The 21,635-nt window shown below is 35.7% G+C and overlaps 1 protein-coding gene across 6 annotated transcripts in view; it reads left to right on the top strand.

Annotated features, from left to right (window-relative positions):
- Positions 1–18,967, top strand: part of ATF1 (activating transcription factor 1) — a 54,289-nt gene extending 35,322 nt beyond the window's left edge. For 4 of the 6 annotated variants that reach the window (XM_060166237.1, XM_060166235.1, XM_060166236.1 and 1 more), the window contains 4 exons: positions 9,449–9,579; positions 12,378–12,560; positions 12,646–12,805; positions 17,453–18,967. In XM_060166237.1, the coding sequence (XP_060022220.1) occupies positions 9,449–9,579; positions 12,378–12,560; positions 12,646–12,805; positions 17,453–17,597 (619 nt within the window). In that variant the 3' untranslated portion in view covers positions 17,598–18,967. Of the gene's footprint in view, positions 1–9,448; positions 9,580–12,377; positions 12,561–12,645; positions 12,806–15,428; positions 15,549–17,452 lie in introns of all 6 variants that reach the window. The other 2 variants (XR_009543502.1, XM_060166240.1) reach the window with 2 other exon arrangements.
- Positions 18,968–21,635: the final 2,668 nt, after the last annotated feature.

Raw genomic sequence — 21,635 nt, 5'->3', positions numbered from 1 at the left:
CTGCATGTGTTATATTACCATATGAGTTGGAATGGTGCTGGCAAAGCAAATTATATCAAGAAGGAGCATGTGTTTGTATAGGAAGGGAAGTGTTAAGAGAGACAGGGCAAGATTTTGAAGGGCCCAAGTTGCTGTGCTGAAGAGGAATTTAGACTCATCTTCTGGCAAAGTATTAGATATCCATATTTACTAACTTTAATAGTAATATGAAAGAATTAAACGACTTTGTGTTCCCTTTCTTAGCTTCCTAGCTCTGAGCCTTTGTCTTTCCCTTGTGTGTGTGTCCCTTTGCTAAAACACATTCTTCTACATTCTGCACATACTTTAGGCCTCATTTCCTCCTGGAAACCTTCTCTGTTTACTTTTTCTTCAGCCTCCCAAGACCAGGTTAGGTCTTTCTTCTGTGGCATCTTTTTACTAACCCCTATTATAGTACTTATCTCATGCTACTGGAATTCCAGTTTATTTATGGGCATGGCCAGTGCTTTATTATTTTTTGTCACCTCAGGGCCGAGCAGAATGACCAGATGAGAGTAGATGCTTAATAATTACTTGTTGAATGAAGAGAAAGCTGAAGTAGTACAACTAACTGACAGAAAGCTTTTGAAATAATCTGGGTGATTTCATATAGGTAGTGTGGTATCTTTGGCATGGCTGGATCTGAGACACTTCTGTGGTAGAACTGACCAAACCTGATGACTAGATGGTAGGAGGAAAGGGAGACAGAAAAGGATGAAATGCTCTTTTGAAACACATAGACAAATGCAGTAAGGTTTTCGATGTTACGAGAGAACTTTTTATAGGGTGTATTCATTCCTGCCTGACGGAAGAAGTAGGAAAGACTTCATAAAAGATGTAATTTAGGGCTTCCCTGGTGGCGCAGTGGTTGAGAGTCCGCCTGCCGATGCAGGGGACACGGGTTCATGCCCCGGTCTGGGAAGATCCCACATGCCGCCGAGCGGCTGGGCCCGTGAGCCCTGGCTGCTGAGCCTGCGCGTCCAGAGCCTGTGCTCTGCAACGGGAGAGGCCACAACAGTGAGAGGCCCGCGTACCGCAAAAAAAAAAAAAAAAGATGTAATTTAGTTCATCATCAATCTGATAAATTCTGGGAGCAGGGAGGGGTTTTGTAAGGCAGGAAGAGAGCTTCTTAGGTTGAGGGAACAGTGTGTAATGAAAGGTAGATTGTATGATATCAAAGAGGTTGGCCTGTTCTGGGAATTGGCAATTTTAAGGTACAAGGAAGAAGGGGTGGTTTAGCAAGAAAAGGTAAACAGGAGCCACATTACTTAGAACCTTGTTACCATGTTAAGGAATTGGGACTCTACTGAATACACAAAAAATTTTGTCTGTGAATTTTTGGGGGGGTGAAAAATAAGCCTACTAAAATGAGTTCAATTTGAAACTATAAAAAAATAACCCAGGGACTTACCTGGCTGTCCAGTGGTTAAAACTCCGTGCTTCCACTGCAGGGAGCATGGGTTCGATCCCTGGTCAGGGAACTAAGATCCCACATACCACGCGGTGTGGCCAAAAAAAAAAGTAATCCATTATGAATTTCTCAGCCTTAGAAAGCAAGGTTCCAACCATGTAAGTTAATCTAAACCTACATCTAGATATATCTTATGAAGCAAAATTGGAGGGCACCAAAGATAAAAATAAGATCTTAAAAGCTTCCACAGAGAAAAGACAAATTACCTAGAAAGGAGTGACCATTAGGCTGACAACAGATTTTTGAATGGTAATATTAGAAGACAATGGACTAAAATCTTTAAATGCCAAGAGAAAGTAACAGTTGGCCTTGGAATTATATACCCACCTGAACAATCACTCATAAATAATGGTGAAGTTAAAATCATTTCAAACTGATTTAAGAAATTACTAAAGGGTACATGTCAGGAAGAAGAAAATGAAACCAAACAAAAGGAACGTGAATATAAGAAAGAATGGTGAACCAAGACATTCATTTAAGTTACCATTGACTTTTTAGAATAATACTAATAATGATTGATTAATTTGGGTAGTTTAAAAACAAATGGAAAGAAATATATCAGGCAGAAATATATAAGACAGGAATGGTCTACTAGAGTCTTACATCGACTACCTTTAGACTTACCTTAGACTGTTAGAGGTAACTGGCAAAAGAATACAGATAAAAAGTTTAATTTCCAAATAGTGGGGCTCTTTTGGCACAAAACAGTTATTTAGCTCCTAGATAAATACTTGTTAATGAATTGTGCATTTATAGGAAATAACAGAAATGTCTTATCAGCCTACTCTAATAAACATAAAACCATATACATACAAATACATGAGCTGAAACTAGAATGGGAAGCAGAAGCAAGCATGAAGACCAAGGTACACCCATTACTTTAGGTCTACTGCAGGAAGGGACTACGAACCTGAGATTTTTGTGTTAAGCTGAGATCCCTACAGCAGGCTAGAGCACCTGAAACAAAGTTTCCCCAAGTTAAGCTTTCCGAATTACCAAAGATAGGATCAACCAAATATGAATTTACAGTCACAAATCATCAAGCATACAAAGAAATAAACCATTATAAGTGAGAATCAGCAGAAACAATATACAATGAACTCAATAAATGCAGAAAAGTATTTGATAAAATTCAGCACCCACTCAAATTTTTAGCAAATAGGAATAAAAATGGACTTTCCTAGCATATACAGACTTTGAGAACTGAACTATACATAGGACAGATCATAGCTCAAGTTCCAAACATGGTACACACATGGACCAAATCTGAATAGCACTGCATAGTCTTTGAAAACTAAATTGATGGAACCACGACCCACAGAAGGCTGGTCAGAACTTGCAGCTTGGACACAACCAGGCTGAAAGCCTGCTAAAACAAGAATATCAAGAATTCTCCATAGGATTTAAACAGGAGTCTAATATAATATTGAAAATGTCTACCATTACATGGCATACAAAGAACTTGGAAGAATCTTAACTTGTAAGGGAAAAGATTATAAGCAAATGCCATCTCCTACATGACCCACATGTTGGAATTATATGACAAAAACTTTAAAAGAGCTATTACTGAAATGTTCTAACTAACAAGTAAGGGTGAATTCTCTTGAAATGAATGGAAAGATAGGAACTCTTAGCAAAATACAGAAGATATAAAGAGAACAAAATAGAAATTTAAGAGCTGAATACACTAACAGAAACAAAACCTCACTGGACGGATTCAATAGGAGAACAGAGATAAAGAGTTAGTCAACTTCAAAGATAGTTCATTGGAGATTATCCAATCTGAAGAATAGAGATTGGAAAAATTAACTAGTTCTCAGGGACTCGTGAGACAATATCCAAAGATCTAAACTGTGTCATTTGAGTTACAGAACAGAAAAATGTTGCAGAAAAAATACTTGCAGAAATAATAGCTGAAATGTTCCCAAATTCGGTGAAACCTACAAATTGAAAAAGCTTAGCAAATCTTAAAATAGATAAAATGCAAAGAAATCCCTGCCCAGACATATATCATAATCAAACTGCTGAAAAATGCATAAATATTGTGAGCAGCCAGAGAAAAATGACACTACTTATAAGGGCATGATGTGAATGATTATAGATTTCTCATCAAAAACTGTGCAAGCTAGAAGAAATGAAATAGCATTTTTAAAGTGCTAAAGAAAACTGTTAATCCAGAATTCTCTATCTAGTGAAAATAACCTCAGAAATGGAGGTGAACTATGTATTCTCAGATAAAGGAAAACTAAGAGAAATCATTGACAGCAGACTTGCTCTAAAATAACTGCTAAGAAAGTTAAGACCAAAAGAAACTTGGAAGGTTAGGAATGAATAAAGGCAACAGCAAGATCTGGGCAAATATAATGGACTACTCTCCTATTAAATTCTTTAAAATATGTTTGATGGTTGAAAAAAATGACACTGTCTGATGGGGTTTCCAGTGTAGGCAGTTTTAATATGTAAGACAACTACAACATAAATGGGGGAGGATAAAGAGATTTAATATGGTGGTAAAGTTTCTAAGGTTCACTTGAAGGGATAAAATAGTGACTATAAGTAGACTAGGCATCTATACTGTAACACCTAGAACAACTACTAAAGAAACTACAAAGAGATTTAGTCAAATACACAATAAATATATTAGAGTTTTGAAAAATCTTAACCCAAAAGAATGCAGAATTTTTTTAAAAGATAGCAAATAATAAAATGGTAGATCAACCAATATCAGTAGTTATATTAAGACAGCATGACTTAAACTCACTAAAAGACAGATTATAAATAGACACAAAAATCCTCAAGAAAATATTAGTAAACCAAGTACAACAACATATAGATGGTATTATACACCATAATTTAGTAAGATTTATCCCAGAGTGCAAAATTGGTTTAACATCTGAAAATCAATTAATGTAATACATCGTATTTATAGAATAAAAACAAAAAACTTATAGTCATCTGAACAGAGACACAAAAAAGCATTTGATGAAATCCAGTACCCTTTAATGATAAAAATTCTCATCAAACAAATTGATGGGAGTTTCCTCAGCCTGATAAAGTGCATCTACAAAAGCCCAGAGCTAACATCATATTTAATGGTGGAAGACTGAATGTTTTCCCCCCTAAGGTCAGGCACAAGACAAGGCTGTGGATGTCTGCTCTCACTATTTTTACTTAACGTTTTACTCAGGCAATCAGGTAAGAAAATGAAATGAAAGGCATATTGGAAAAGAAGAAATAAAAGTTTGCAGATAACAATGATCTCATATATAGAAAATCCCAAAGGATCCACTAAAATAGAACTAATAAATAAGTTCAGCAGGGTTGTGGGATACAAAATCAATTGGTTTTCTATACACTAGCAATAAACAATCCAAAAATAAAATTAAGAAAACAGTCCTACTTAAAATAACATAAAATGTATAAAATACTTTAATACTTGCAATTAAATTTATAAATTCAAATTATATAAAACAGAAGTATAATACTTGTGTATTGAAAACTACAAAACCTTGTTGAGAGACATTTTTTAAAAATCTAAACAAAAAGACATCACATGTTCATCAGTTGGAAGACTAAATATTGTTAAGACAAATAACCCAGTTAAACAATGAAGAAAAGATTTGAATAAACATTTCTCCAAAGAAGATATACAAATGGTCAATAAGTATGTGAAAAACTGATCAACATCATTTGTCATTAGGTTAATGCAAATCAAAATAATGAGATATGACTTCAAACCTAGTAGGATGCCTAAAAAACAAACAAAAAACCCATAACAGGTGTTGGTAAGGGGGGCAGTGGCTGTGGAAACAGTCTGGCAGTTCTTCAAAATACTGAACATACATACCTTATAAGCCATTACTACTATTGCTATATATATAAGCAAGAGAAATAAAAACATAATCAAAAGAAAATTGGCTATATTAATATCATAGAAAATAAGACTTAAGGGCTTCCCTGGTGGCGCAGTGGTTGAGAGTCCGCCTGCAGATGCAGGAGACACAGGTTCGTGCCCCGGTCCGGGAAGATCCCACATGCCGCGGAGCGGCTAGGCCGGTGAGCCATGGCCGCTGGGCCTGCGCGTCTGGAGCCTGTGCTCCACAACGGGAGAGGCCACAACAGTGAGAAGCGCGTGTACTGAAAAAAAGAAAAGAAAAGAAAAGGAAAAGAAAGCAAACAAAATAAGACTTAAGAGCAAAGAAGATTATCAGAGATAAAGAGGGAGTCAGTTCACCAAGAAGACATAACAATCCTAAATAGGTACGCATCTAACAACAGAGCTTCATAATACATGTATCAAAAACTTACAGAACTGGAAAGCAAAATAAATCCACAGTTATAGCTGAAAATTTGAGTACACCTACCTCAGTATCCGACAGAACTTGTAGCCAGAAATTCAGCAAGATTATAGAACAACTGAACAATGCAATCAATCAGTCGTATCTAATTGACATTTTTAGAACACTTTACCCACGTGCACAAAGAACATTCACCAAGAAACACCACATCCTGGATCATAACAAACCTTAACAAATTTAGAAGAATTGAAATTGTGCAAAGTTCTTTTATATTTGAATTAGACTAGAAGCCAGTAAAAGAAAGATAAGAGGAAAATCTCCAAACATACAGAAATTAACACACTTAGAAATAATCCATGGACCAAACAGAAAATCTTAAGGGAAATTAGAAAGCACTGTGAACTTAATGAAAAATGAAAATATCGAAATCTGGAGCTGTAACCAGTGGGAAATAATTAGAGGAAAATTTACCTTATTAAATAAAAACTTATAAAAGAAGGAAAGTCTCAAATCAACAAGTTTCCACTTTAAGAAACTAGGGGAAAAACAAAATAAGGTCAAAGCAAGCAGGAGAAATGAAATTACAGAGATTAAGCGCAGAAATCAGGGAATTCCCTGGTGGTCCAGTGGTTAGGACTCTGCACTTCCATTGCCAGGGGCCCGGGTTTGATCCCTGGTGGGGGAACTAAGATCCTGCAAGATGCATGGCACGGCCAGGGGAGAAAAATAGAGCAGAAGTCAATGAACTTGAAAAGAGAAAACTAATAGAGATAATATAACTGAAAGGTGGTTCTTTGGGGGAAAAAGAATTAGTAAAATTGATAATCCGGTAGCAAGATGGGGGGAATGGTGACTATAAAGGGGAGAGTGGTCAGAGATGAGGTTGGGGAGGTCACAGGGACAAGTTATGGCCTTGTAGACTGTGTCATTTATTCTGATAGGGAGCCACTGCAGATGAGTGACTTGATCTGACTTTTTAAAAAGATGACTGGTTGTTGATGATTGGTGTGGAGAATGGAATGTAGCAAGAGAAGGGTAGACTAAAGGAGGACCTGTTAGAGGCTACTACTATTCAGTCAAGAGGGCGGTGGCATGGACTGGGGTGTAGCAGTGGAGGTGATGAGGGTGGGTAAGATTCTGGATATATTTTCAAGATAGAGACAATGGGATTTGTTTATGAATTGGATAAAGGTTGTGAGAAAGAGAGAATGACTCCAAAATTTTTGAAAAACAGTCGATATTTACTGACGTGGGTAAGACTGCAAGCGGTGGAAGGATATCTGACATTAGATTTGGATGTATTAAGTTTGAGGTGCTATTGAGTGGAAGTATTCAATACACAATTGGATATAGGAGTTTCGAGTTAAGGAGAGAAGTTGAGGAAATATCATTTGAGGGGTCATCAGTATACACAAGGTATTCAAGCCTATGGGACAGATGAGCTCATTAGAAAGAATACAGATAAAGAGAAGTCCAAAAGACTAAGGTTCTCCAAGAATGAGGCAGGAGGATGAGGAAGAATGCAAAACAGTGGCAAATAATATCTCAAAATATAGTAAAAATAAAGTAATATATATGGGAATGGTAAACAACAATTTAGATAATGGTACTCTTTAAGGGGGGAGAAGAGCAGGGAAAGGAATTGGTAGTGACATTTTGGTGTATCTGTAAGTTAATTCCTATTAAAAATGAGATATCTAAAGCAAACATGGCAAAATACCATCTAATGGTTCTTGGTACATGGTACATTGGTGTTTTATTTTCTGTACTTCTCTTTATGCTCAAAATGTTTCGTAACTTAAAATTGAAAAAGAAATGGCCACAGCGTTCCCCAGTCTCATGCGAGGCTGGCTGCTTAAGACCATGCAGGCAGCTTGTTAAATGGATTCTGGAGCTCTGTCCACTCGATCATTAGGGTTACCAGTTGGGAATCTGAATTCAGTGAACCTCTCCAGCTGATTCTGGTACATAAGCAGGTTTAGGAACCACTGTGACAATTCTACAGATGGCTAACACAGAGTCCTATAGGACTGCCACCTCTCTTGCTCTCTGTGTGGGACTTCTGTTAGTACAGTCTACACTTGCAGGTCTTTGTGGGAAGACTGTCCAGAGTAAAGAGACCAAGCTGGAGAAGGATCTTCAATGTGTGGTAAGAGAACAGCTGAAGGATCTAAAATTATTTGGCCTCCAATAAAGAAGACCTGTAGCAGTTGTCAAATATTGCAAAGAAGGACATGGATATATTGGGTCGGCCAAAAAGTTCATTCGGGTTTTCCTGTGAGATGTTATGGAAAAACCCGAATGAACTTTTTGGCCAAACCAAGTAGGGTAAAGCTTAACTTTCTCTAGCTTCATTGGGTGGAATTAGCTTTGAGTCTAAATAAGGATGAGCTCTAACCATCCAAAAAATTGAATAGTTTGCTTTTTGGAAGTTGTAGATGAATTATTCCTGGAAGTAGAGGCTGTTAGCAATGCTAGAGAATTCCTCCACTGGCTGGAGGGTTAGCATAGATAACATGAAAGATCCCTTTTAATGCTGAGGGGTTTTTTTTTTCCTTTGTGATTCTTTTTTATTATTGTTTCCACACAAGTAGTTTAGGTTTTCTGATTTTTCTACAATAAACACAGAATTCTTGAGTAAACATTTTTTTCCTTTTCTTTTTTTCCCCAGAAACAAAATTATGCTCCCTCCATCCCCAGCTGTGTTTTGGAAGACCTTTCTTTTCAGCAAGGCATCTTTTTCCATCCCCTTATTCTTGCCATGAGTCCCTTTTTTTTTTTAACCAAGTCTGAGGGATGCCTGTGGAATCAAATGTACTTCTCGTTAAAATAAGCAATTTTATTTATCACTGATAACTGCATTTTTATAGTAGTTTTTTTTTGTACTTTCCATCAAAGTTAGGAAAATGGGGTTTTCCCCCCAGTTATACATACATATATACCTTCTTTTTCATATTCTTTTCCATTATGGTCTATCACAGGATATTGAATATAGTTTCCTGTGCTATACAGTAGGACCTTGTTGTTTATCCATTCCATATATACCAGTTTGCATCTGCTAACCCCAAACTCCCAATCCATCCCTCTCCCACCTCACTCCCCCTTGACAACCACCAGTCTTTATAGTAGTATTTTTTTTTATTTTCATTTTAATTTTTTGGCCACACCACGTGGCATGCAGGATCTTAGTTCCCCAACCAGGGATCGAACTGTGCCCTCTGTAGTGGAAGCGCGGATTGTTCTACTGGAACTACTGGACCCGCCAGGGAAGTCCAAAATTTAATCTTTTTAATAAAGGTCACTGACACTATTTAGAAAATGAATAGTACTTTGTTAATTAATGAAATACCTCACAATGGAGCCATCTCTCCTGTAGGGGAAGGAGACATTTTATACCTCTACAAGGGCCTTGTATATTGAAAGGCACTCTGTATGGGTATTTGCTCAGTGTCTCTTTTCATGTCGTCATAAACTAAAATATAACCAGCCTGCTAATAAACAAAGTCTAGTTTGTGCTAAAATACAGTATGTGCTAAACAAAGGATTCCTTGACATAAGAGTTTAGGTGTCTACCAGATTACTGAGATTTAAAAGGTTTAGTAATTTCTTTGTAAAGCTGTCCTCATCACCAACAGTAATAATAGAGTTCTATTTTTCACAGAAAAATTTTGAAAGACCTATCTTCTGAAGATACACGGGGCAGAAAAGGAGACGGAGAAAATCCTGGAGTTTCTGCTGTCACTTCTATGTCTGTTCCAACTCCCATCTATCAGACTAGCACCGGACAGTACAGTACGTATAGGAATAAATTTCCCACCCGATAGACACACAAAAACTAACCTTTCTGTTTGAAGAAGTGGTGTGTAAACTGTCATACTTTATAGTGATGATTATTAAAGGATAACATTTTGAGCCAGAAATAATGCAAAGTTCTTTTTCAGTATTATCTCATTTATTCCTTACAACTTTGTTGTGAGGTGGGCAGTTATCAATTTATGAGGGAACCGAGGCTTAGAGAGTCAGATAATATCCCTGAAGTCATACAGCTTGTAAGTGATACACGGCTTGTAAATGATATACTTACTTTAGGGTATAAGTCTGTGAGTTTTGACAAATACATGGAGCTGTCTTAAGCACCACCACAATCAAGACACTCCATCACCCCAAGAAATTCACTTGTGCTGTGTCCGTCTGTAGATAATCTCTCCCTCCTCTCCTAACCTCTGTTCTTCAAGTTTTATTGGCGTCCCATCTGACCACCTGTCACCATCTCCAGTCATCCTCTCCACCACCTCAGTCTACACTCTCATCTGAATTACTGCAGTATCCGATTGGTCATCTTGCTTCCATTCTTGCTCTAATACTTTTCCATATCTCAGCCAAAGCAGTTTATTTAAAATGTCAATTAGATCACACCATTCTTGCTCAGAATCTTCCAGTGACTTTAGAATAGGTCCCACAAAGCATTACATTCAGGATCTGGCTTTGCCTGCCACTCTGATCTCATCTCCTACCACTTGATGCCATTCTGGCCACACAGACTTTCTTGCTGTTCCTTAACACATGAAGCTTGTTTCTACCTCAGGATCTTTGGAGGTGTCATCCCTACTACCTGCGCGTTCTTCACCAGATCCTCACATGCCTTACATCCTCACTTTTTATAATTACGTATAAATGCCATAAAATATAGTAGCTTAATTACAGAATGTATATAATTATAGATTAGCTTATTTATGATCTGTTCTCAAGGAATGTAAGTTCACAACTATGACCTTGGCATACAGGGCCTGGCGCATGTAGGCTTTCATTAAAATGTGTTATGAATATATGATTTTAAGAATATATGTAGAATATTTCTGTGAGGACACATAAGAAACTGGGAATAGCAGTTGCAAGGAAGGAAACTTAGGAGCAGAGATCAGAGGCAATTGGGAGGTTCACTTTTCATTTTAAACAAAACTGAATTTTTTTTTTTAATCATATACATGTATTGCTATTTCCAAAAAATTTTTTTTAAGGCAGCATATTAGCAAGTTAAAAGTTATGATATATTAAATGGTTTATTATTCTAAACCCATTAAAAATTAGAATTATGAAAACTACAAAGAAACTTGGGCTAATATTTCATATGTTACAACTGAAGTAAGTACAGTACAAGTCATATTTAGGGCAGCATGATCCAGTAGAACTTGATGATGCAAACGTTCTGTATTTGCATTGTCTAGTACAGTAGCTGCTAAACTATCTGAATACTGAGCACGTGACATGTGGCTGGTGAGACTGAGGAACTGAATTTTCTATTTTAATTTTAGTTAATTTAAATAGCCACGCATGGCTCATGGCTACTGTATTGAACAGTACAGTTGAGTTCTTCAAAGAAGTAAATTCAACCAGGTAAATATACATTTGTTAAGCAAGTACAGGAAGATATGTCGCAAAAATGAAAATATCCTGTATTAACATATATATTTAACATCAAAAGATGTGTATCTATAATGTGTGTAAATAAACCTATTTCGATATTTATATATCAATCTGTGTGAGCATAGGGAAAGATTAGGAAGGTTGTGCACCAAAATAATGTTTACCTCAGGAGGGGAGTGGGGAGTGGACAGTGGAATAAATAGGGATAATGGGACTTTTTATATATATATTTATATATGTATGTAATGTGTGTTGCAGGGAAGGAGATTGAAAGTAATTCCTAGTATAAGTTTAAAGCGAATCTCTGAATCTAAAAAATGTTTTTTTTTTTTGCGGTACACGGGCCTCACACTGCTGTGGCCTCTCCCGTTGCGGAGCACAGGCTCCGGATGCACAGGCTCAGCTGCCATGGCTCACGGGCCCAGCCGCACCGCGGCATGTGGGATCTTCCCAGACCGGGGCACAAACCCGTGTCCCCTGCATTGGCAGGCAGACTCTCAACCACTGCGCCACCAGGGAAGCCCCTAAAAAATTTTAATGTCTTTACTTCTAAAGTCATTTTATAAATTAAAGTATATGGGAATATTTGTTGTGTGGTAGTAGGGAAAGGATAAGGGTAATCAGAAACAGTGGTCACCACTAGAGAGTGGAGCTAAGAAAGAGTATGAGGATTTACTTTTTCATTATGTAACCTTTTATCCTTTTTGAATTTTCTTCCATAGGCACACTTATCTATTCAAAAATACTTTAAAATACAATCTTTTTAATGCTTTTAAATAAAAATTACAAACTATGTTAATATTTCCTACTACTTATTTTTCCTTTAAAAGTTTGTCATCGGTGGTACCCTCTTCTAATGGCCCAAAATTGCTGTGACAACATTAACAGCATGGAATGCTCTATAGAGCCCCAAATGGGTTTTGACCAGTCAGTTATTTTACAGTTTGAGACTAAATTTAAGATTAGTGCATCTGAAATACAATATTTTCTGAAGAAATGCCGTTTTACTTGTTTTACATATAGCTCACCCAAAGTAGTCAACAGTTATCAAGTGGAATTGCATTTAAACCTGTTTTAATAAATAGCAAATTTTTTTTTTTTGCCAATCCTTTGTCATTAGTGTGTTGTACAGCCTTATATTAGCTATGTTCTCTCTTTGGTTTAAGTTGCCATTGCCCCAAATGGAGCCTTACAGCTGGCCAGTCCAGGCACAGATGGAGTACAGGGGCTTCAGACATTAACCATGACAAATTCAGGCAGTACTCAACAAGGTACAACAATTCTCCAGTATGCACAGACCTCTGATGGACAGCAAATACTTGTGCCCAGCAACCAGGTGGTTGTACAAAGTAAGTTTGCTTAAGTATCTATGGAAAGCATCACAAAGTACTTTCAAAGACACTTACAAATTAACTAATTCTTTTGACCACACAGCTGCATCAGGAGATATGCAGACATATCAGATCCGTACCACACCTTCAGCTACTTCGCTACCACAAACCGTGGTGATGACATCTCCCGTAACCCTTACATCTCAGACAACTAAGACAGATGACCCCCAACTGAAAAGAGAAATAAGGTTGATGAAAAATAGGTAGGTAGTAAAATTATACTATCAGAATGGGTAATGTTTTTATAAACCTCAAAATATAACCAGATATTAACTGAGATTGTATATTAGAAACAAGGAGAGGGGATTATATCAACATTATTTTAAGAGTTTTAGATTATGTCTAGTACATTTCCAGTGGATCAGTGAGTCCCTTTGCATAGTTTCTTTATTTAATATATAACCTAGAGTTCTTCTATTTTTATTGTGTCCTTTGAATAGCACTGTTAAGCAAAACTTTTCAAACAATATATTTTGTTCTTATTCAGATGACAAAGTTAAGTGAAAATAATAATTTGCTGCTTGCTGTTGAGCAGAGTAAGAATAGGCAAGAATTAGTAGGATTCTGCATAATACCTAATATACTTCTGGATACAGAATTGCTCTTAAAAATGAATTTTGATCATGAAATATAGTAGTCATTTAACCCCCAGAAACATTTGTTTGTTTTAAATGTATTTTAAACATTGCTATATGCACTACATATACATCAGGCATTAAAAATCACTAGTTCTTTGAGAAAAAGAATATGATGGGTAGCCTTCTGCAGTGCGTTCAAGGGAAAAGAAAAGACACCAGTAAACTATATTAGAAACAAAAAAGGGTAAATAGCCACAGATACAACAAATTTTTAAAATTATAATAAGGTTCTATTTTCAGGTCCTCTCCAGTAAGTTAGAAAATTAGAATAAAGGATAATTTTCTAGAGCAATAAAAATTACCATAAAAGGACCAGATGGATACATTTAATTACTTCAAGATAAAATGTTTCTTTACTAAAAACAAGAGGAAGCATCACTGTAAATGACTTGGTAACAAGGCAGGGACCATCTGTTGTTTTGGAGGTTCCAACAAATACAAGTAAATGAAGTAAGTTATGTAAATTATTAGAAAAGAATTGTATCTTGTTGCTGATGATATGACTGTGTACCTAGGAAACCCAAAAGACTTGTTAAAAATTACTAGAGTGTGACTTCTCTTTCTGACAATGTAACGTCAGCTACATAATAAAAGCTTGATGAAAGATAAAAACCATCCTTTTAAATGACTGGATGAGCATGCAGAAAGTAAGAGAAATCTATTGAGGTTAGGTGTGCGAACCAGAAGCCCAGGACCATGATGTTAAATAAGCACTTAAGCAGCCCCTGTATATCCTAGGGATAAATTCAGATCTTTGTGATTGGTATAGCTTTGGTATGCAGAGGGGACTCGGGACAGAGCCTGGGGCCTCTGCAGGCTGGAGAACTGGATCACAGATTATTTTTCATGAGGTCAAGACCCAAGAAGTACTACATCCATAAGCTGAGAATTGTAATTTTAAAAATTAGTGCCCCCAGTTGGAGAAAGCAACTTCAACACTGGCTCTAATGAATTCCCATACATTGAGTTCTAACAAATATAAGTTGAAAAATCAGACTACCCAAGGAATTAGGCTTCCATTATATGTGCCAACCCCTTAGGCAACTGTCACAAAAAATTATTTCCATTTTTTTGAGATGAGGAAACTGAGGCCTAGAGAAGTTAAGTTACTTGACCAAGGTTACACTGCTTAGTAACTGATAGAGGTAGGGTTTAAATTCATGGGTCCAAGTTTTAGAGTCCAAAGTCTTAGGGAATCCCACACTGCCTTTCAGGAGCAAGAGTCAGCAGAAAGAGCAGACGACAGAATGAGTTTTGTGAAGTCTTAGTAATCGAGTGGAGAGAGGGAAAGAAGTATGTCTTTTGTATTTAAAAAAAAGGATGTCATTGTAAATCATCAAAGCTCAAGAGACTATAAAAATGATAAAAATTGGAGAGGAAAAATAAAACTATTATTATTAGCAAAGATATATTCATCTGCTTAGAATATCCAGGAAGATCTGTCTGCAAACTATTTGAAATTGAAAATCAACATTTGTACCAGAAGCCCTTGCCAGTTTAGTAAAACAGGAAAAGGGAGGGGAAATTACAAGGATTTAAATGAAAAAAATAGAAACTATTACTATCTTTTATACGATTGCTTGATTTAAAAAAAAAACAAACCAAATGGATTTAGAGAAAAATTATTGTAAGTAATGAGTTTACTAGATATAAAATCAGTTTAGAGAAAAATTATTGTAAGTAATGAGTTTACTAGATACAAAATCAGTTTTCAAAAATCAACTGTAGGGCTTCCCTGGTGGTGCAGTGGTTGAGAGTCTGCCTGCCGATGCAGGGGACGCGGGTTCATGCCCCAGTCTGGGAAGATCCCACATGCTGTGGAGCGGCTGGGGCCCGTGAGCCACGGCTGCTGAGCCTGCGCGTCCGGAGCCTGTGCTCCGCGGCAGGAGAGGCCACAACAGTGAGAGGCCCGCATACCGCAAAAAAAAAAAATCAACTGTATTTCTTCACATCATCAATAAAGAGTTTGGTAAATAATTATTTAAAAGATATCATTTATATTATCAATAAATAAAATATGTGAGAATAAATCTAACAAAAGCTGTCCAGGACGTTTACAGAAAACATTGTAAAATGTTTTTGAAAGACATTAAGGAAGATCTAAATAAATGGAGAAATATACTATGTCCATAGATATGGAAACTCAGTATTATAAAGATGACTATTTTTCCCCCCAATTGATCCATAGATTCAATGCAGTTCCAATCAAAACCCAAACAGGTTGTTTGAAGAACTTGACAAGTTGATACTAAAATTTGTAGAAGAGTAAAGGGCCAAGAGCAGCCAAAATATTCCAGACAAGAATAAGGTGAGGAGATATCAAGTTTTGTTTAAAGCTGTGGTAATTCAAATCATGTTATATTGGCATTGAGATAAACAAAATCACCAGTGAAATAGAGTAGGGAGCTCAGAAACAGATCTGTGAATACATGAAACCCTGGTAGGGCAGATTATTGGGGGAAGGAGGGACTCCAATAAATGGTGCTAAGATAGTTATTTATATGTGAAAAAATATATTGGATTTCTTCCTCACACCATACACAAAAATCATACTAAATGGATTAAAAACATATATGTGAAAGGTGAAATTTTAAAAACTTTTAGGTGAAAATGTATAACCTCATGGTTTCAAGTATAAGGAAGATTCCTTAAAACAACACACATAAACACACAATAATTAACATGAAAAATTGATGACTCCTCATTAAAATGAGTAACTTTTCATCAAAAGACAAAGTGAATGAAAATATAAGCTTCAAACCTATAGAAGATATTTGCAACATGTCTAACCAAAAACAACAGATTTGTTTGAAAAAATATAAAGATCTTCTGGATTAATCAGAAGTACAACCCAACTGAAAAAATGTTGAATATATTTTTGAAATGATACTGACACAACTCCACATCTGGAGGAAAATTAAATTGGACCCCTATTTTATACCATATACAGAAGTAATTGCAGATGGATTAAAGACTTAACTGTGAAAATTAAGCAATAAAATCTTTAAGATAAAATTTAGAGAGAAATACATAGTGTATCACATTTTAATTTAAGCCAAGAAAGAGTTTAAAAAAGAGCATTTATTGCATTAAGAAATAAAAATATCAGAAATCAAGTGGTAGATTAGAAAATAATGTAGAAACAGATAAAGGGTTACTGTGTATAATGCACTGAGAGTTCTTAGGTTGTTCATCTTTCAAATAATTTCTAATTGTAAAATGGGCAAAATGTATGAATGGAAAAGGGTATGAATAGGCAAATTACGTAAGAGCAGATCTGAAAGACCGTTAAATTTTTGAGAATATGCTCAATCACACTAGTAGTTAGGGAAGTGAAAATTAACAATGAAATGTCCACATGCAAAGAACTGTGTACCAGTATATCAATAGAAACATCATTAAAATAGTATGTGTAAAAAAAGCAAGTTGCAGATAATATCTACAGTCCGTAGTATAAAAAATACTCAAAGTAATACTTTTTACTTCTATATGTATGTAAAACTTGAATGTAAATCCATAGAAATATTCTAACAGGACATGTACAAAACTGAGAATGAAATCACTGTTTGTAATTAAAACTCAATAAATAAAAATTAGAGAGTCTATGTGCCAAAAGTTAATAAGAGGACCCATAAATTTCATTTCTTGGTATTTATCCAAGAGAAATGGGACATATGTTTACAAAGAGACTGGCACAAGAACATGCATAGCAGCTAAAACTAGAAAACAGCCCAAGAGAATGGATCAGCAAATTGTAATGATGTTCATACAGTGGAATATGCCCAACAATATAAAGGAGCAAACCACTGCACAGTAACACAGATAAACCTCAAAAATACACTGAGTGAAAGGAGATGAGACACAAGAGTATATTCTGTATGACTCTGGTATCTGAAGTTCTAGAATAGGAAAAATTTCATCTATGGTGATAAAAATCAAAACAGTAGTTGCTTGGGGAGATGAACGGGCATGAGGGAACTTTCTGGGGCAATAAAAATGTATGTCTTGATGAGTGGGTGGGTTATACAGGTATATGCATTTGCCAAAACTGATTGAATTCTGCACTGAAGATCATTGTGTTTCACTGTATATAGATTATACCTTAATTTTTTTTAATGAGGAAAATGACCAGGGAAGATTACTGAAGTGCATTTACCATTTAAGGAATGTGAACTTTTTTCTAACATTGGTTTTTTTAATGCTTACATTTAGAGAAGCTGCTCGAGAATGTCGCAGAAAGAAGAAAGAATATGTGAAATGTCTGGAAAATCGAGTTGCAGTCCTGGAAAATCAAAATAAAACTCTAATAGAAGAGTTGAAAACTTTGAAGGATCTTTATTCTAATAAAAGTGTTTGATGCTTAAGAAAGAAAATATTTTTGTGGACTTGCCTAAAAATTAGACGGAATTTCTTTTCTTTTTTAGTGGAGTTTTATGAATTAAAAGGTCAAAAATGAAGCTTTTTATTTAGGCTTTTGCAACTTAAAGATAAATATCTTATGCAAGAGATCTGGTGACAGAGGATAAAGTGGAAAAAGACCTCAAGGAGGTTACTGGCACAACTGGAAACTCTGTAAAAATTAAACATACTCAAGAAACAAGAAATAAACTTTCACAAATTCAAATTTTCTAAATAACAATAGTTGTCATATTCCAAAAATGGCAGATAAGATGAAATTTGATAAATCAGATTTTTAAAAATAAATCAATTTACCCTATAGGTTTGCATTTCTTACCGTTTCCTAAAATTTACCTTTCTCAATTGTGTGTGTGTGCAACTTCTGCCAATAAATTCTAAATTACAAATAGAAAAAAGCTAATATACAACTAAATATATAAACTATGTGTTCTGATTATGTATACTTGCTCTATCATCAGGTCTTAAATGGGTGTTTAAAAGTTTGTTTATTGAACTTGAGAGGATTTTTGAGACTGGGTTAACTATTTTTGAGGCCTTGTCCTAAAAGGCATCTAAGGTACATGAATGGAGTGTGGTGATTTTTGTAACATTTTTTTTATCAGAATGGAAAGAGAATTGTTTAAAAGTTTGATACTTTTAAATCGTTTGTTTTTTGGTTACTCTGGGAATGGTGATTTTCTACAAATATTTAATAAATTGTTTTTTGATTCTATATTCTGTATGCAGTTAGTTAAATATACATTACTTATTCTGTTGTGCTTTAATAGAATGGAATGTTTACAGGCCCTTGAGATGTTAGAGTATTTTAAAAACCTTCTGAAGATGCATACCAAAGTTTTCCAAGAGGATTTTATAATTGGTTTAATGTAAGGTTTATCAGATTCTAAAATAGTACAGTTACTAAGGCAATTTTATGTGAGAGACTATTTTGTAATGTAGTGAATGGTACATTTATAAGAAATGTGACTGCCAATATATTTTTATAGCTAATCTTTATAAATTCTAAAGTTGAGTTTTTAATGATTATTTTAAATGTTTATATAGTTTGTTAGTAAAAAATATTTTGCATCTCAAAGTATCATTTTTATATTATAGGAAGTAAAGTTTCCAGGTTGGCTAATATTTGAATTGTAAGTTTTGTATGCAGTTTATCCAGAGTTCAAAAATGCTGTCAGCACACCAGTGTTTAACCTCTGTATTCCAATTTGTATACACTTTGAAATTGTACTGCAAAACTATTGTGTGCTTCTTATACAATATGTATCATATTGTTGTCTATGAAATTAAAGGACATTTGATAAAAATTAAGTTTGCCGAATGTAAAATATATTGCTTGATATACGAATGACAAGCTTCCTGATAGCCATTGTGTTAATTATACTAACTATAGTGCATTTCTAGTTTTAAAATGAGGATAAATTTAAAAATCTGGGCTACACTACCTATTTTAAGAAGGGGATATGTTTATATGTTTTGATTCAGTCAGAACCAATTATAACAAACTGAAGATAGCTAAATATTTTGTTCTACAAGTGTTTAGGACATGGTTAAGGAGCCTGTCGTGTAGAAATCTTAACCTAACAGATAAATTTGTGATTAATCCTAGTAAAATTTTTCATTAACGGCATCTTTTAAAATGGGATTTTGTTGACTTGGCAGCAGTTTATGTAAAGAAAGATAGATAAAGTCTGATCACCAGTGGGATTACTTATATCCCTGTCCTGTGTAAAGCCTGAGTCTCAAAATAGTCACCCATTAGGCTAAAGAATATTAGGAGGTATGGGGTCAGTGGATTATATCCAGAGTGTTTTAAAAGATAATATATTGGGTAGGTGTTGTGTTTGGCTCCAGTAGCCTAGCTCTTAGTACCTTAACAACTGGACATCCACACATATATGTAAATTCTCCACAGCCTACACGTTGCTGGTATAGGGCCTTGCTCACTAGATAATGTTAACTAGTTTAGCTATATGTAACAGGCATGGGCAAGCCACTGAGGATTCCATAAATGCATACCAAATTATCTTCCTAGATGTTTTTCTAATTTGAATTCAGTGTGGGGCTTATGACACTTTAAAGGTGATTGTGGTACAAACCTGAAATTATTAGACTTCAGAAATTCATCAGACCAAAGAAATTAGTTCCTTAGTTCAATTTACTATTTTAAATAATCAATTTACTAATTTGTTATATCGACGGAAATACATTATTGCCCAGGAACACATCTTGAGCATATAAAATATGATAACCCTTTAATTTTATTGAACAGAGCAGGGGTCCCCAACCCCCAGGCCATGGACCAGTATGGGTCCATGGCCTGTTGGGAACCAGGCCACACAGCAGGAGGTGAGGAGCAGGCCAGCCAGCGAAGCTTCATCCGTATTTCCAGGCACTCCCCATCGCTCACATTACCTCCTGAGCTCCGCCTCCTGTCAGAATCTAGTGTGGCATTAGATTCTCACAGCACAAACCCTAATGTAAACTGCACATGTGAGGGATCTAGTTTGCACGCTCCTTATGAGAATCTAATGCCTGATGATCTGAGGTGGAGCTGAGGCGGAGATACTAGCGCTGGGGAGTGGCTGCAAATACAGATTATCATTAGCAGAGAGGTTTGACTGCACACAGACCATAATCAATTGCTTGCAGACTCATATCAAAACGGTATCAGTGAGTGGCAAATGAAAACAAGCTCAGGGATCCCACTGATTCTGCATTATGGTGAGTTGTATAATTATTTCATGTATTACAATGTATTAATAATAGAAATACAGTGCACAATAAATGTAATGTGCTTGAATCATCCCAAAACCATCCCCCCCAGGGTCTGTGGAAAAATTGTCTTCCACGAAACCAGTCCCTGAGGCCAGAAAGGTTGGGGACCACTGGAATAGAGCATAAAGAATGGGCATGTTTAGAGCTTTGGAAATCTTACCATATACATTTAGTCATTCAGCAGTTATTATATTGAAGTTACTAGTTAAACCTGTGTTTTTCTCCAGTTAAAATGTATTATGCCTTGGACACTACATAATGATTAAGACATAACAATTGTAGATATTTATGCACCCAACATAGGAGCACATCAATACATAAGGGAAATGCTAACAGCCATAAAAGGGGAAATCAACAGTAACACAATAACAGTGGGGGACTTTAACAGCCCACTTACACCAATGGGCAGATCATCCAGACAGAAAATTAATAAGGAAACACAGCCTTAAATGACACACTAGACCAGATGGACTTAACTGGTATCTTCAGGACATTATATCCAAAAGTAGCAGAATACATTTTCTTCTCAAGTGCACACGGAACATTCTCTAGGATAGATCACATCTTGGGTCACAAATCAAGCCTTGGTAAATTTAAGAAAATTGAAATATCAAGCATTGTTTCCAACCACAACACTATGAGATTAGATACCAACTACAGGAAAATAAAGTGAAAAAACACAAACACATAGAGGCTAAGCAATACGCTACTAAGTAACCAAGAGATCACTGAAGAAATCAAAGAGGAAATCGAAAAATACCTAGAAACAAATGACAACGAAAACACACGACCCAAAACCTACAGGATGCAGCAAAAGCAGTTCTAAGAGGGAAGTTTATAGCAATTCAATCCTACCTCAAGAAACAAGAAAAATCTCAACCTAACCTGACACCTAAAGCAATTAGAGAAAGAACAAAAAACAAAGCAAAAAAAAAAACACCCCCAAAACAAAACAAAAAAAACCCCACACAGTTAGTATAGCAGGAACGGAATCAAAAAGATGAGAGCAGAAATAAGTGAAAAAGAAATGTAGAAAACAACGGCAAAGATCAGTAAAACTAAAAGCTCATTCTTTGAGAAGATAAACTAAGTTGATAAACCATTAGCCAGAATCATCAAGAAAAAAAGGGAGAAGACTCAAATCAATAAAATTAGAAATGAAAAAGGAGAAGTTACAGGGCTTCCCTGGTGGCGCAGTGGT

Source organism: Lagenorhynchus albirostris, chromosome 11, assembly GCF_949774975.1.
Source record: "Lagenorhynchus albirostris chromosome 11, mLagAlb1.1, whole genome shotgun sequence".
NCBI classification, from domain to species: Eukaryota; Metazoa; Chordata; class Mammalia; order Artiodactyla; family Delphinidae; genus Lagenorhynchus; species Lagenorhynchus albirostris.
The sequence above is the reverse complement of the archived record's forward strand: the minus strand, read 5'-3'. Positions and strand labels throughout refer to the sequence as shown.